The 14,889-nt window shown below is 40.7% G+C and overlaps 1 protein-coding gene across 1 annotated transcript; it reads left to right on the forward strand.

Annotated features, from left to right (window-relative positions):
- Positions 1-2,732: 2,732 nt before the first annotated feature.
- On the forward strand, positions 2,733-14,679 carry usp15 (ubiquitin specific peptidase 15). Its single transcript, XM_020601525.1, has 16 exons — positions 2,733-2,905; positions 3,247-3,394; positions 3,808-3,981; positions 4,558-4,716; positions 4,808-5,032; positions 5,112-5,195; positions 5,523-5,617; positions 6,038-6,226; positions 6,396-6,508; positions 6,669-6,950; positions 8,916-8,986; positions 10,948-11,063; positions 11,161-11,310; positions 11,904-12,007; positions 12,667-12,755; positions 14,593-14,679. The coding sequence occupies exons 1-16, from the start codon at positions 2,733-2,735 to the stop codon at positions 14,677-14,679; spliced, it is 2,259 nt and encodes a 752-aa protein (XP_020457181.1).
- Positions 14,680-14,889: the final 210 nt, after the last annotated feature.

Consider the following 14,889-nt stretch of genomic DNA (forward strand, 5'->3'; position numbering starts at 1 on the left):
AGTTTAGCTCAATGAGACCTTCATGCTAAATAGGCTAGAATTTTTAACTGTCTTATAAAGGGGTAGTGGGTTAAACAAAATCTGCAGAAATTATTGCTTAAGTTAAGTGACTGCAGTTCGATCTGTGTGGACTTTATCTCAGCTCTGTTCCACTCAGTTTAGACATTCCCCAATTCAGTTCTGTTTACATTATCCCAGTATGAAATTTGTCAATCTGTATTTTGTACAGGCCTTTCTCTGGCTGTGGTTTGGGGCTTCAAGCTATCTCCTGATGATGCACTTTCAGCTATAAGAGCTGATAGCAAGGAGGGGGAAGTGGCTTACAAAGAATTGATCTTTTTGAAATTTGCTTTAGCGACAGCAGTGCTCTCTATAAATGGTGCTTCTGGGTGCCCTAGTGGCATTTAATTATGTTAGTTACATCTGGTTTTTTATGTGAATGATTAATAACTCTGTCTAGGGAATGGCTGCTGCTGACAAACTGATGTTATAGGTTTTGAAACTGTAACCATCTTATTTTATTACAGGAGAATAGTCAGCATAATTATGGTGGTTGTGATAATTATTTTACCCATTGCCTCCCACAAGGTCTTAATTTTGCCCTTGCTGTCTTAATGTTATACAGCAAACAGAACATTCAAATATTAATATATCAGCGATGTATTTGTGGTGCAACGACAAGCGTGAGACAGACTTGGCACATAATCTCTGTGTCTATTTGTTATCTTTAAACCAGCAGTCCTGCAAATAAAAGAAAAATTATCTGTGTTGATTAATTATAATGTTTTTATGGTCAAACTCAGGGATTTTCCTCTGGCTAGATCATTTTGTTTCTACTTTGCTCATTTCCAAAGATGGCCTCTGCAAGATTTGACTGCCCAGATCTCCATCTTTACTCAGGTTGTTAAAGGTAGTTTTTCATTTGTGGGCCAGTGAAAATGTTACTGTAACCTGATTAAGGTTTTCCTCTAAAGCACTGGAACCCAGAGGCATCGTCAGCCCTCTTCTAGAGAGCACTGCTTGACTATGGGTAGAGCTTTCTTTCTCTACTGTCCCATAGACTTTACTGTCCCCTCCTTCCACCTAATGTGTGTGATTTACTGCATGCTGGAGTGAGGCTGTGTGTGCGTGTTACATGTAGACACTGCATCGCATTCCTTAATTAATACTGTTGGAGAGGATAGCCACGAGGTCAGCCACCCAAAAAATCAATATTGATTAAGAAAGGTGTTGAAATGAGCTGAGTCAGGCCTTTCTACAATTAACCAGTTGTACAGTAAAAGGCAGTTTTACCATTTATATTTCACATTGTCATTTCCCTGCAATATATCATTCGATAGCAGTGGCATTTTTTTCTGTACAGTGCTAGTGGATTGTGGAATGCACAGACTGGATGACTTGGGGATATTGGATCTTCACTCCCAGCAACTCTTGTGTCCCTGATTCACTGTAGTGCCAGTGTTGTCGTTGCCACTGAATTATGCATGAGGCCTTTTTCCCCCCCATGAAGTGTTCCCGCATTACATAACACTTGTCTTCTTTATTTTGCGGTTTTGGTCTGGTTGTTTAGACTCACTGGCGATGCTCTGTAACAGCAGTAAGTGTCACTGTGTTCTGAGGCAGCGTCCCCTCATTTTGGCAGGCAGCCTCTCTCTCTCACTGTCTCTTTACCTCTCCTCTCTCCTGAGCTCATTGCAATGCCCGTGTTCTGCAGTCTAAGTGACCTTCAGAATACATTTCCTCTGCTCCTGCTCCCCTCATTGTCTGTCCCACACTCTGTGATGAAACCACCCTTTCTCTGGGTTTTATTTTAGCTGTTTAGATCCTCCCCTTTAAAAGCTCTCATGCAGACAGCCATAACATATTAAAGAGCGAGTGTCAAAGTGTGTGTTTCACTCAGGAGGGATGCTAACTTTGTCACAGCAAAAGAGGGGAAAATGAGAGCAAGTATTTGTGTGTTAGTGTGTCAAGATGTTGGAGAACACAGTTTAAGAAAGGAGGTTAAATGGTGTGTTGGCATGAATGAACGTGATAATGTGTGCGTATATTAGAGAGTGAAGCATATTAGAGAGAGTCAGACCAGTGAATACTGCAGCCTCAGCTGGATGCAGTGGATCAGCTGCTCCCTCCATTCCTACCTCATTTCTCTTCTGTCAGCCCCCCCTCCTCCCCATTCTCTCTGCCTCTATTCCCTCCCTCCCGCTGTCTGTGCACCTCTAGCTTTGGTAGCAGTAGTCTTGAGCATCCTTGCTGCTGCTGATGCTGCTATAAATATCTGCTGGTAGCTATAGAGCGGCAGAGAGCAGCAGGCAGGCCAGAGGGAGGAGCAGGGGACGGGACAGGACATCTGAGGAAGAGGTATTGAAGATGACAGGCTGTCGAGGCCGAAAAAGAAGAAGGGGGAGAAGAGGGAAGCTGCTTAGTTAGCTTTAATAAAGAGGAAGAGTGTGTGTTTTTGTTTGTTCTCTGTGGTTTGGTTATTAGCTTATGCTGCACTTGGAAGTCAAATGTAGGTCTAAACTTGATCGGGACTATAACTGCTGGCGGCACTGCACTGGGTTAAGCTGAGTGAATGTTGGGCCTCAGCAATGGAAGAGTGGAGTTTCCTTCTCAGCCTCTGAAACCGAAGATTTGCATGCACCGCTCCTGAACTGAAGCCCATCCACGTTGCTGGCACTTTAGTTTCATGCGGACATGTGGGCCGGCATGGGCCGGGGTGGGGCTGAGATGTCATGCTCCTGTGTTGCTGGTGGTGCCTGAGGCCTGAGACAGTGGAGCTGGACAGCAGGAGAGTGGACCACCATGTGTTGAACTGCGAGGCCGCTGCTTCCACCACCATAACAGCTGGTTCCCTTGACCAGTGGGAGCCAGAAACAACTAACAGTGGCTTGCAGCCCTCTCAAAGGTCTGCTTAATGCTGCAGTTGGGAATGCCTAGCTTTAAGCTCTCTTGGCTTATCTGAGAAGCCTGAGAGAGTTATTTTGGGGGGCTTCATAGGTTTGGATTATAGTCTGGTCTGCGAAAAGGAAATAATGGAAACTGAAGCTGTATGTTTGCCTTATGGTCATTTTAGTGTTTAGTTTGTTGTATTAACAGTTTTAAATTGACAATATACTGTTACATAGTAGCAATAATACATTTATATCCACAGTAGGATGTTTGTGATGATTTCTTTTCTTGAAGCAGTTTGAACAACATTTACCCATCTAACCTGCCTGTTTGTACATTTGTATGTTTATTGCACAGTGTGAAGAATTCGAGCTATAGTTTGTCATCCTACCACCCATACAGCAACAGTTATGACTATTCAGACCAGACCAGGCAGAGTGAGCGCTCGGGCCTCTGTGGGCTCTCCAACCTGGGCAACACATGCTTCATGAGCTCTGCTGTACAGGTAACAAGCACACACTTAGGAAGCCCTGCTGTTCTTGGAAATTATGAAAAGTTATTTTAATTCTCTGCCAGTCATCAAAGGTTTGTTCATAGTGTTGCAGAAATATTTGACTGTATTTTGTACTCATAGACCTGAATTATGATGTGTTTGTGCTTGGAGAGACGATATTTCCCAGGATTATGGGGTTGTACAAGGAAAAAAATTATTGCCTAGGAGGATTGAAGCTGTTCTGAAGGCTGGTGGTGGTACAGCACCATACTACGTTTTTTTGGTCACCAATCAATATAACTACATATTATGATATGCATTTAAAATAACAGCGATTGCATGAAAATTTGAAATGCAGACATTATGATGAGTGTAAACCCATCTTCTGCTGATAATTATCCTCTCCTTCTTTTGCACCCCATCAGTGTTTAAGCAATATCCCTCCACTGACGGAGTACTTCCTCAAAGACAAGTATACAGACGAACTGAATGAGGACAACCCGCTGGGCATGAAGGGGGAGATTGCCAGAGCTTACGCCGAACTTATCAAGCAGCTGTGGTTGGGCAAATACAGCTATGTCACCCCAAGGCCTTTCAAGGTGACCATCTGAATAAAACGTGTAGAAGGAAAAACACTAAATTCTCTAAGCATAGCAAAGCTCTAGACATAACAAAAGTATGTGTTTGAATTGTAAAGCATACTTTTATTCCTACTCTGAAAGATGCAAATGCACAAACAGGAAAGAGCAGACCAATTATGGCCTGACAAGTGTGTAAGCCTAAGGATTGCCAGAATGGACTAATCTTTGTGATTGTATAGGCTGGTGAAAAGTTATTGAGCAAAAAAAAAAAATCACAGTTTTTAATCATCAAATTTTGAAAGACTGCAAGGGCTAAATGTCTGGTGATCTACAGGTTTGCAGGAGGTTGTGAGTAACATGGTGCACGAGTACATGAAACACTGTATTTGCATGTTGGAAAGAACTTTTCAATCTCAGAAGACAAACTGCTGAATGACTACTGAAAGCACCTTAGTATGTCATTGTGAGAATATGTAGACTCATTTTATGGATTTCTAACGTTGAGCAAAAAGTATCCTAGATTTTCTTTTTTATGTGTTTTTGTGTCTCTACCTGTCATTTTTCCCCCCTCTGTGTGTGTTTTGCATCCTCCAGACCCAGGTGGGCCGCTTTGCACCCCAGTTCTCGGGCTACCAGCAGCAGGACTCCCATGAGCTGCTGGCCTTCCTCCTGGATGGACTTCATGAGGACTTGAACCGCATCAGGAAGAAACCCTACATCCAGCTGAAGGATGCTAATGGAAGGCCTGATAAGGTGAGACCAGCAGTGTATTTATTTTGGTTTTCCACCTTTTCTGTTTATCACAGTCTGTAAAAGCTGGTTTGTGTTTTGCTGTTCATCACAGGTGGTAGCAGAGGAGGCATGGGAGAACCACATCAAGAGAAATGACTCCATCATTGTGGACATCTTCCACGGCCTTTTCAAGTCTACCCTGGTGTGTCCTGTGTGCGCCAAGATTTCTGTGACTTTCGATCCTTTTTGCTACTTGACCCTACCACTTCCCATGAAGAAGGAGCGGACACTGGAGGTCTATTTGGTCAGACTGGACCCTCTGGTCAAACCCACACAGGTAACATTCAACCTCACTAGGTGTAGCATTATGATTTTATGTGAAAACAGTAGGTAATGGCCATGTGTTTCTGTTTCAGTACAAGCTAACAGTTCCGAAGGTGGGCTACATCTCGGACCTGTGTACCTCCCTTTCCATCCTTTCTGGGGTTCCTACTGAGAAGGTATACACATCACAGTCGGCTCTGCTCTGGGCAGCTAATGCTGCTCTCTTATTAATTATCACATTATAATGCTGACTAATCTTAGAAAGTACAGACCAAAATAAGCTGTTCCTGTCCACCCAGCTAGTGGGGAAAATGTTGTCCTTTTCCTTTAGATCAAGGGAAATGTAAGGAGCTGAATCTTAACCGTCTCAAGTCTGACATAAAAGTATACTAAATAGCTGTAGGAATAGTTTCACATATCAGTTTAATCATCCACATTTTTCAAGAGATTTCTGCCTTTTTTCTTTCTTGACTGACTGTTTTTGTCTATCTCTTATCTTCCAGATGATTGTAACCGATATCTACAACCATCGTTTCCACAGGATCTTCGCCGTCAACGAGAACCTGAGCAGCATCATGGAGAGAGATGATATCTATGTGTGAGTGTCAGGCTTGGCTGGCAAGCGTATATTATTTAAATTATCTAGAGTTTGATTATAACATCAGCCTTATCTAAATTGTGATTACAACCAGATTCCAGTCATGTCACATTTTTGGCTTTTGTTTATCATATAAAAAAACTGTTTTAAAATTCTAATTCATGTTTTGCAGCATTAAGCTTTCAGAAAGCTTTATTTATAACTGACTCCAAGGTTTCTCTTGTAAACCTATGTGGTTTCACTCTATTGCTGGCTGAATTTGTGACTTCAGAGTTTTAAAGCAGAGTACTTGGCTGTTCACCAATTTAAATCCCTTTATTTGCCAAGGATATAAATATGCAGTAATGAGGCTGGCACTTTTGACTCCTGTTGCTGTAGCTTATCCAGTGTAACTTCAGAACTGACCACACTTCTCTGCAGATTTGAGCTGGCTGTGAATAGGGTGGAGGATACTGACCATGTAGTGATCCCAGTACACCTGAGGGAGAAGTACAAACAGTCAGGCTACAACCATACCAGCACACCACTGTTTGGACAGCCCTTCCTCATTGCTGTCCCCAGAACCCTAAGTGAAGACAAACTCTACAACATGCTGCTCCTCCGACTCTGGTAGAGCCACACTTTCCAGTGTATAAATGTTACTATTACTGTGGGGAAACTGGCTCAAGTAACCCAAGAAGCATTCAGCATTTATATAGAAAGACAACATTTAACTTATTTGAGAAAATAAAACCAGACCAATGTTCAAAAGTTGTTAAAAAGTTTTTGTGTTTTGTAGCCGGTTTGTGCAATCTTCAATAGATGAGGAGGACTGTGAAGAGACGCAGCTATCCAAACAACGCACCATCAATGGTAATGCCACTAATGGACTTTTGGAGGAGGGGTCACCGAGTGAGTCACTAACACCCTCATACACAAACACATTAAAAGCAAGTTCTTTTCCTGTAAAGTTTTGACCTTTTGCAATGTCTTTTTTAATTTATGCCACATGTTTAAAGTCTTTTTTTTCTGTAGAAGCAGCAGAAGTGTCTTAAAATCTCTCATTGTTTAGGTGAGATGGAGACCGATGAGCAGGATGACGAGTCCAGTCAGGATCAGGAGCTGCCCTCTGAGAACGACAACAGCCAATCAGAGGACTCAGTGGGCGGGGACAATGAACTGGAGAACGGTGTTGTCAGTCCCCAGAACTCCATCAAAGGCCAGCAGTTGGCTGGGCACAACAGAAAGAGACTTTTTACATTCCAGTTCAGTAACATGGGCAAAAAGGATTTCTTGCTCATCAAGGAGGACACCAAGCAAATTCGCTTTGATGAGGGACACCTTCGACTCAGCGGTAGGAAATGGTTAAGATGCGAGTAAATGAAGAATCTGCTGTAGGAGGAAAGGAAATATTCCCCGAAGAAAAGTATTGTCAGACTCAGAATTTGGTACCCAAGAACTGGAGATTATTGCACAAAACCAAGACGAGGGATTAAGCTGGGATTTTCCAGATATCCCAGATGAATTTAGCCCTGGCTCAGCTGCATGAAAGCAGGTTAAATTAAGTTACTCTGGAGATGCATTCTTTGCAGCTAGCCTGCTTCAGACCAGGCTGACTGCAAAGGCTTTATTAATCCTGGTGCCTCTGGTCAGAAACAATGCATTTTTTACAGTTAAACTGTAAAATGTCATTGTTATTGATTGCGTTTATGATTGTCAGAGGTTTGATTAATTTAATCAAAATCAGCTTTATTGGCCAGGTGTGTCGGACACAAGAGGAATTTGACTTTGGTACATTGGCTCTCAATGTGCATGTACATATATCCCCATGCAAGGGGCAAGTAAAGAGCAAGTAGGCAAGTAAACGGTAATAAACCAATAGTAAACCAATTTATTGCAACTGCTGATTAGAGACAGGATATCTTCTAAGGTATCTTCAGTGAAGTCAGTATATACTTCTATATATGTTTTTCTTCCTTTACAGTGGCCTGCCATTTTTATAAAATGAAGTCATAGCTATATACATCTATACACACACTCACACACGTATCTCTTTCCACAACACTGTGGAAGTGCTGTCACTTAGGTTATTTTTGCAGACACTAAAATCCTTAAAGTTGACATGAGAGTAACATTATTTATACTGGCTATGTTGAATACATAAAGACTGTGCTTGCAATAATAAAACTAAGTTTAATCATCTAATGTTCAAATTTTATTTTTAGCAAAAATATTATAGTGGCCATTTAATGTTTAATCTTGGGTACCTCTACATTAGTTTGGCACCCATCATAACTCCAAATAGTCTGTAATTATTTCAGAATGATAAAACCAGAGAGCATCTTCCTAAAAATGGGAGGATAGGTTGTGAACCTGTACACCTCATGCTGCCAGTGTTGTGTCACAAGTGGACAGCACACAACCACATACAGTCCCAAAGTAGTGAAGTTATTTCCAAAAAGTAGCGTAGCACCAACAATAAAATCATGGATCGTTAACCTGCATCACATCACATGCGACAGACACACTGGCTTCAAGCAGTCAAAACAAACGGGTACTCTGCTGTGGAGGAATCTAGCGTTGATAAGCTGATCATTCACCGTCCCAAGGCGCTTCACTGGTCAGCTGCTTGTAGGTTAGACCCAGTCAGGTAAAACAGTGGCCCTGTATTTTTCTCCACATCTTCTGGTCACATTGTTCATCTTTCTGGAATAATTACAGACTATTTGGAGTTGTGATGGGTACAAAGCTAATCTAGAGGTACCTAAGATTAAACATTAAATGGCTGGAAATGAGCAGCCATGGGCTCTTTAATGACACAACTTAACATGCTGTATGCTGGCATGGCCAAATGAGCACAAATTCTATATCAGCATCAGTGAATTTGTGATCAGCCTCGTGGCCTGTTGAAGAAAGCCTTGAACAGACATTCATCCGAATTACTTTGACATGGCTTCACCTAGCTGTACCCCCTCAGCCTAGCTTTGCCTTTGTGAAATGCATTAAGCCAGGATGCGCTTAGTAGACTAGGTTAAGCCTCGCTTTGTAATGTTATGTTGGATCTCTTAATTCTACTTTTGTGCAGTGCAATCCAGATCATGTATTTCACATGGTGGACATATTGTTTTTGCATGGATAATGAACACTTTTATAATTTAATCACTGCATAAAAGGCTACATGAATATTTGTGTAACCCACAGAGTAAATGATCCTGTAGATACATGCATGAAATAAGAGCCAAAACTATGATGAGTGCAGAGTAAAATGAAAGATGACTCATTTAATTAGTGTATCTACATTTTGTCCACCTCTTCACAGACCGCTCTTATCTCTCCTTGGACTGGGAACCAGAGATCAAGAAGAAGTATTTTGACGAGACTGTTGTTGAGGTAGGATGCAGTGATAAAGCACATTGGACAGCTGAAATGAAAATGCTGCAGTTGTGTTCTGCTACACTGATTTGAATAAAATCAAATTTAAAAATAGTTATAAATAATCAGTGTGTATGTATACAGTCACCACTTTATTAGGTACACCTGTACAATTGTGTAGCAGTGAATTCGCTGTTACACTTCCACCTTAACATTTGTGTGTATGAAGCTCAAAATATTTATCATAAATGTATAAATTCAATTATTTGTTATTGAGGTCTTAGTTAAAGGTGGTGTTGTACTGGACTACATTACATTTAGAGATGGGTTTGTATTTTTGTCCTACTCAGCTACATACATGAGAGGGTTAGTGTGTATGCATACGCACACACACTAGGGTTGTCCCAAAATGGCAGTTTTTGGGCTCCAGATATTCGGTGGTAATAATCTGCCATGTGGTATTGATGGTTGGTGGTGCTGCAGCTTAAAGTACCTCTTTACCCAACTGGCAGCACTTTGGGTTAAAAAGCAAAACAAAAGGCTAATGAAAATTATTAATTTTTAATGTAACAGATGACAGATCCTCATAACTATTTGTGTGTACGCGCAATATGCTACATTTCCATCAGTGTTGTGAGATCGACTGATAGTTTTAGCTGTGAGGACTTCTCTCTCTGTTGGAGTTGTTGGAACTACAGAGAACCACTCACTTCACTCTAATTAATCAGTGGTGTTACAGAGTGATGCCTCTTTACCTCATAAATAGTCTTTGGCTGACAGCTGACAGCATGTTGTCTGTTTGTCCACCGGCTGCAGAGGTCACAAACCTGACAACAGCTACTTTCATTTTGTCGTGTCATCAATTTGGTTTAGTTCGCAACTGGTATGATCCTGCTGGTTGTCATTTTAACCAGAAACGGCAACAACCAGTAGAAGCTGCTACTGGAATGATTTGGAGCTATCAACAAATAAAATTGTAGGTGTCACTGGCACTGCTGTGCAACGGGGAGTATTCAGCTACTTTTAAAAAGTGCAGTCAATTTGCAATTAATCACAAGTAATCGCTAATTAATCACATTTTTTAAATCTGTTCTAAACTGTGGCAAAAGGTAATTGTGTGTTACTTAAATACTGTACTTAGATACAATTTGAACTTGAGTATTTTCATTTGTGTTAATACTTTGACTTCACTGCATTTTAGAGGTAAATATTGTACTTTTTTTTAATAACTTTAGTTACAGTGGTGGCTCTTGGAGGCAGTTCATACAATACGTGCAGTCTTTGGATGCAATGAGAATTTCAAGCAGACCCTCGTTCTCTACAATGTTAATCAGCCTGCAAGCTGTAGCCGCCCATTTAGCTATCGCTGTTGAAAGTTTTTTGCTTATAGAGTTGTCCAGGTGTCTCTGTTACCAACTAACCAGCATAGTCTGCCTTTGGTGAGGGAGAGGAGGGCTCTGCATCAGTTGTGTGCTTGGTTAGTAAGTGGTATTTGAGACTCAACGTACTCCAGTGGTAACTCAGTTCACATCAACAGCAAATGCACATAACTTGGGTCTTGTCAAGAGAACCCTCTGGCAGGGCTTTAAAGCCGAACTTGCAATTCAAAAGACCCTTTATCTGTTTCTGCTCAAGGAGGTTTGTTTCTGCTCGCCATCCACAATGTTACTGCTGCATCGCTTCCTGATTTCCCAAGCCACTGGGTGGACAGAGAGTCATAAACAGAATGTGCATGTGTTATCGCAAGTCAAAAAAAAATTGTGGCGTTAAAAGGAATTTGCATTAACTTGTTATCGTGTCAACTTTGACAGTTGAACTTAAGGAAATGCATCTTAATGACTCTTAAAATAAGGTGTTTTCTGTTTATGTTTTTAGCTTTGGACAGGGACATGCATTAAACTGTGTCCAGTGAGACACAGTAGTGATGTGAAAAGTGTTTTCTAACAGCTCTGTGTGCTTGTGTCTGTGACTGAGAGCAGGATTTTGACAAGCACGAGAGTATGGACTACAAGCCTCAGAAGAAGGCCTTCTTCAAGCTGAGGGACTGCATCGAGCTGTTTACCACAAAGGAAAAACTAGGTGCAGAGGACCCGTGGTGAGAAATACTCGCTGCATAGATGAAACAAATGGCAAGTAGTGCTACTACATGCATGGCTACTTGCTAACAGGAACTCGGGTGTCCGATCTCACAGGTACTGTCCAAACTGTAAGCAGCATCAACAGGCCACTAAGAAGCTAGACTTGTGGTCTCTGCCGCCGGTACTGGTGGTCCACCTTAAACGCTTCTCTTACAGCCGCTACATGAGAGATAAACTGGACTCCCTTGTTGATTTCCCACTGAGGTATGCTCACACACTTTGAGGAAAAAGCAATTTATCACTGAAGCATAACACACTACATTTTCAGCAGTGTCTGTTTCTGTTTTCCTATACAGGCCGTACATCTGCAAACAGCACAGTATATTTAAAGTACATGCATATACACACATATTCTTGTGCACCTAAGCATTTGATTATTAACACGTAAAGATACTTATTTCAGTGAAATAAGCTTGAGTTTACAGTTGCACAGTATCTACATTGTTCAGTAATGTGACAAGAGCTGGGTATAGCTGGGCATTCCTATAATTAAGTGCCATGTTTTGTACTTGATGCAAAGTATTTTAAATGTGTGAATTGTGATGCAGGTAACCGTGACTGGATACCATTGGCAGTTATTGTCCTATTTACAAAAATGACTTTTGTTATTGCCAAAATTACATGAGTAATTAAACATTAGCATTTGCATAATGAATTCTCTACAGTGCTGTATGAAAGCAGCACATTTCATTTTATGTTCCTTTGGATGCCAAAAAACGCTTTCAATTGCAGTCTATACTAAAAAAAATGCACGTCATGCACCCATGGCACATGACAGATTGTTTTTTTTCCTTTAGAGATCTGGACATGTCTGAATTTCTGATCAACCCCAACGCTGGACCCTGTCGCTATGACCTCATTGCTGTGTCTAACCACTATGGCGGGATGGGTGGAGGCCACTGTAAGACCCACACACATATCGCAGAACCATTTCTTCCACAGTTGATAACTGGTTTCTTGTTCACATTTTAACAGATGAATTACTTTTGTTTTTATCGTTTGTCAGTAGTCTTGTATAAGTTTGGCAACTAAAGAGCAGCAAGTGTTAATATCATGGTCACCTTCCCTCTTTTTATAGCTGTGTCTCTGCATTATCAGTATACATGCCGCTCAGATACCTTATCTAGCACATGTCTGGAAAGTAGCAATGGCTACAGGCTAACGAGCTTGATGTTTGCTGTGTGTAGTTGACTCGGTTTGTGTTGAGTTTACATTGCCATCCTGTTAAAAATATAGCCACCCTTGTGGTTATGTTACTGGACAGTGTTTTGAATATGCTTTTCATTTGTGTGTGATGTGTAGACCTACCCCTGAGTCTCCATACACAGCTTTAATCTAGTTGGGTTTCTATGGTCGGATTTAAAAGCTTTTAAAACATGTCCCTGAATGGAGTTTTAAAATTTAAATTGTGGATGTTATGAGTATGTGAAATGACTTTATAACACAACAAGAAGTACATTAAGGATAGAAAAGTTCACCTATAAAGAGGAACACCTGTATAATATTACAGTGATGTATTTAATTTTGTACAATGTTGTGTTTTAATCCCCTCCCACTTAGATACAGCTTATGCTAAGAACAAAGATGATGGAAAGTGGTACAACTTTGATGACAGCAGCGTGTCTCCTGCCAGTGAAGATCAAATAGTGGTGAGTGTCATCATTTGCAAAAGCCAGTCAACAGTCCTATTGTACATTTATCGCAGGCAGATGTGTTGGACAAATTCATCAAAGTAATGCACTTCTAACCTTGTGACTAACTGAGATTAATGATGACATTGCCAAACAATGTGATTTCTTTAACTGTGCTGTTAATCCCAAAAAGCACCAATGAGGTACTGAGCGCTGGGTTTCCTGAAGTTGTGGGTATTCGAGTTGTTTTTGGCGGCCTGTTTTAATTTTAGTTTTAGTCTAGTCTTTGTGTGAAGCTGTCATTTTAGTTTTTATTAGTTTTAGTCAATTCATACTCTTTTTAGTCTAGTCTAGGTTTAGTTGATGAAATCTGATGACATTTAGTCTAGTTTTAGTCAATGAAAATTGTATTTTAGTCTCTCGTTAGTAATGCAGTTCTATTTATCCTAGTCAATATAGTATAATGTAATTAAAGTTTTTCCAAATGTCGTTTCTTCTTTTTCTCCCAATGACGAACCCCGGCTGGCCGCCCATCGGTCCCTTTCTCTGTGTCAGACTTAACTTTGTTTGTTGTCGTCTTCTAAATAATGCCGCGAGTGGGGCTTAAGGAAGTGACGTCACCTGCGTCTGCGCAGTGCGGCTTGATGCAGCCCCTGAAGTGAGACACAGGAAACAGATACTGCAAAATATTAATAATAATAATAATAACGCGACTAAACGAGACGAAATAACATTTCATTTCGTTTTGGTCAACGAAAATGAAGAGACATTTTGGCATAGTTTTTATTTTGTGAACCACATTTAGTCTCGTTTTTTTCGTCAACAATATTGCATTACACATTTAGTTATAGTCGTCGTCACACGACCAGTATTTTCGTTGTCTCTCCTCGTTTTTGTCACGCAATAAAGGTTCGTTGACGATGATATTTAGTCATAATTTTCATTGATGAAAGCAACTATAGTGGGTATTTCATTGCTGCTGCTGGTCTTGGACAGTTCTTGATCTACCGTAATTGGCACATACTGTATAAACAACTCAGTGGCTCAGACAAGGTCAGTGATTGAAGGCACAGATCCCACTCAAAGAATGCGATGGCACATTAAGATGAGCAGAGCCCACAGAACCCCTCAGACATTACAGTGGTTTAGAAGTTTGTTTGCTGTGCAACTATAAAGAACTGACTGTCTTTCCCACAGGCTACTAATGTCTCTCCACTGCTGTGCCCACACATATTAATATTTCAAAATGTAAGCTTTTGGGGGAAAAGTATTCATAGTACGTGCTTCACAGGTAACCTGCAACCATTTCTTACTTCCATTAATGAACTAATTGGAAGAATATTTCAGTATTTTATTCCTGTTGGACAAATATTACTTTTAATCTAGGGGGTATTGCTAAAGATTCCACTAGTGATACAACTCATTAGTAATCTTGTCTGGTTCAGTATCGGCCTCATATTTTTGGTACTTGGACTGTTTGTCAGCATAATTCCTGCTTGGCACTAGCTTTGACTCAAAAAGTTAGATGGTTCTACTAATGTTTCTTCTCACTGAGCATGTAATCGCAGAGGAATAAGATTTGCTAGGCTATGGATACAATGAAAAAATATAGATTATCACCAGACTTTTTCTGGATCGATAGATTATTTGTCTAACCAGTTAGAATCTAGGAGGCGTTTCTGGGTTTGTCTGAGAGAAAAATGTCTACAGAGTCCTCGGGACAGGCTATAATTAATGCACTATGCAGCATCCTGTTCTTGTAAGACTCGTTTTTCAAAAGGTTACAAAACGGCATGCTCATGTTATTAAAAGTTGGCAAGTTAAAACTCTGAGTAATTGTATTTGTGTCTTTCAGTCTAAAGCCGGCTACGTGCTGTTCTACCAGCGCCAGGACACAACAAAAGGCACTGGCTATTTTGCGAGGAGGCAAATTGTGCTGTAACCACAACAACAAAACACTGATCAACAACTTTACAGGTTTTCCACAGGAAATCTGTCAGTGAATAAGTGAAATGAGGCCATGGAAAAACACATGGAAATTTAAAATGTTTTGAAGGTTTTAAGACTCAGCATCAGCGTGTGAAGACTAGAGACTGTTAATGGAGGAGGAGGAAGAAGAAGAAGAAGAAGAGGAGGAGGATGAGGAGGAGGA

This window comes from Monopterus albus, unplaced genomic scaffold, assembly GCF_001952655.1.
Source record: "Monopterus albus unplaced genomic scaffold, M_albus_1.0 scaffold51.1, whole genome shotgun sequence".
In the NCBI taxonomy this organism is placed as follows: domain Eukaryota; kingdom Metazoa; phylum Chordata; class Actinopteri; order Synbranchiformes; family Synbranchidae; genus Monopterus; species Monopterus albus.

Excerpts from the sequence above, each read along its gene's own strand:
- usp15 (XM_020601525.1), top strand. The coding sequence starts at position 2,733 with ATGCTCCTGTGTTGCTGGTGGTGCCTGAGGCCTGAGACAGTGGAGCTG. Across the intron at positions 2,906-3,246 it reads GGCTTGCAGCCCTCTCAAAG|TGTGAAGAATTCGAGCTATA; the intron begins GTCTGCTTAATG and ends TTTATTGCACAG. Across the intron at positions 12,756-14,592 it reads CCAGTGAAGATCAAATAGTG|TCTAAAGCCGGCTACGTGCT; the intron begins GTGAGTGTCATC and ends TGTGTCTTTCAG.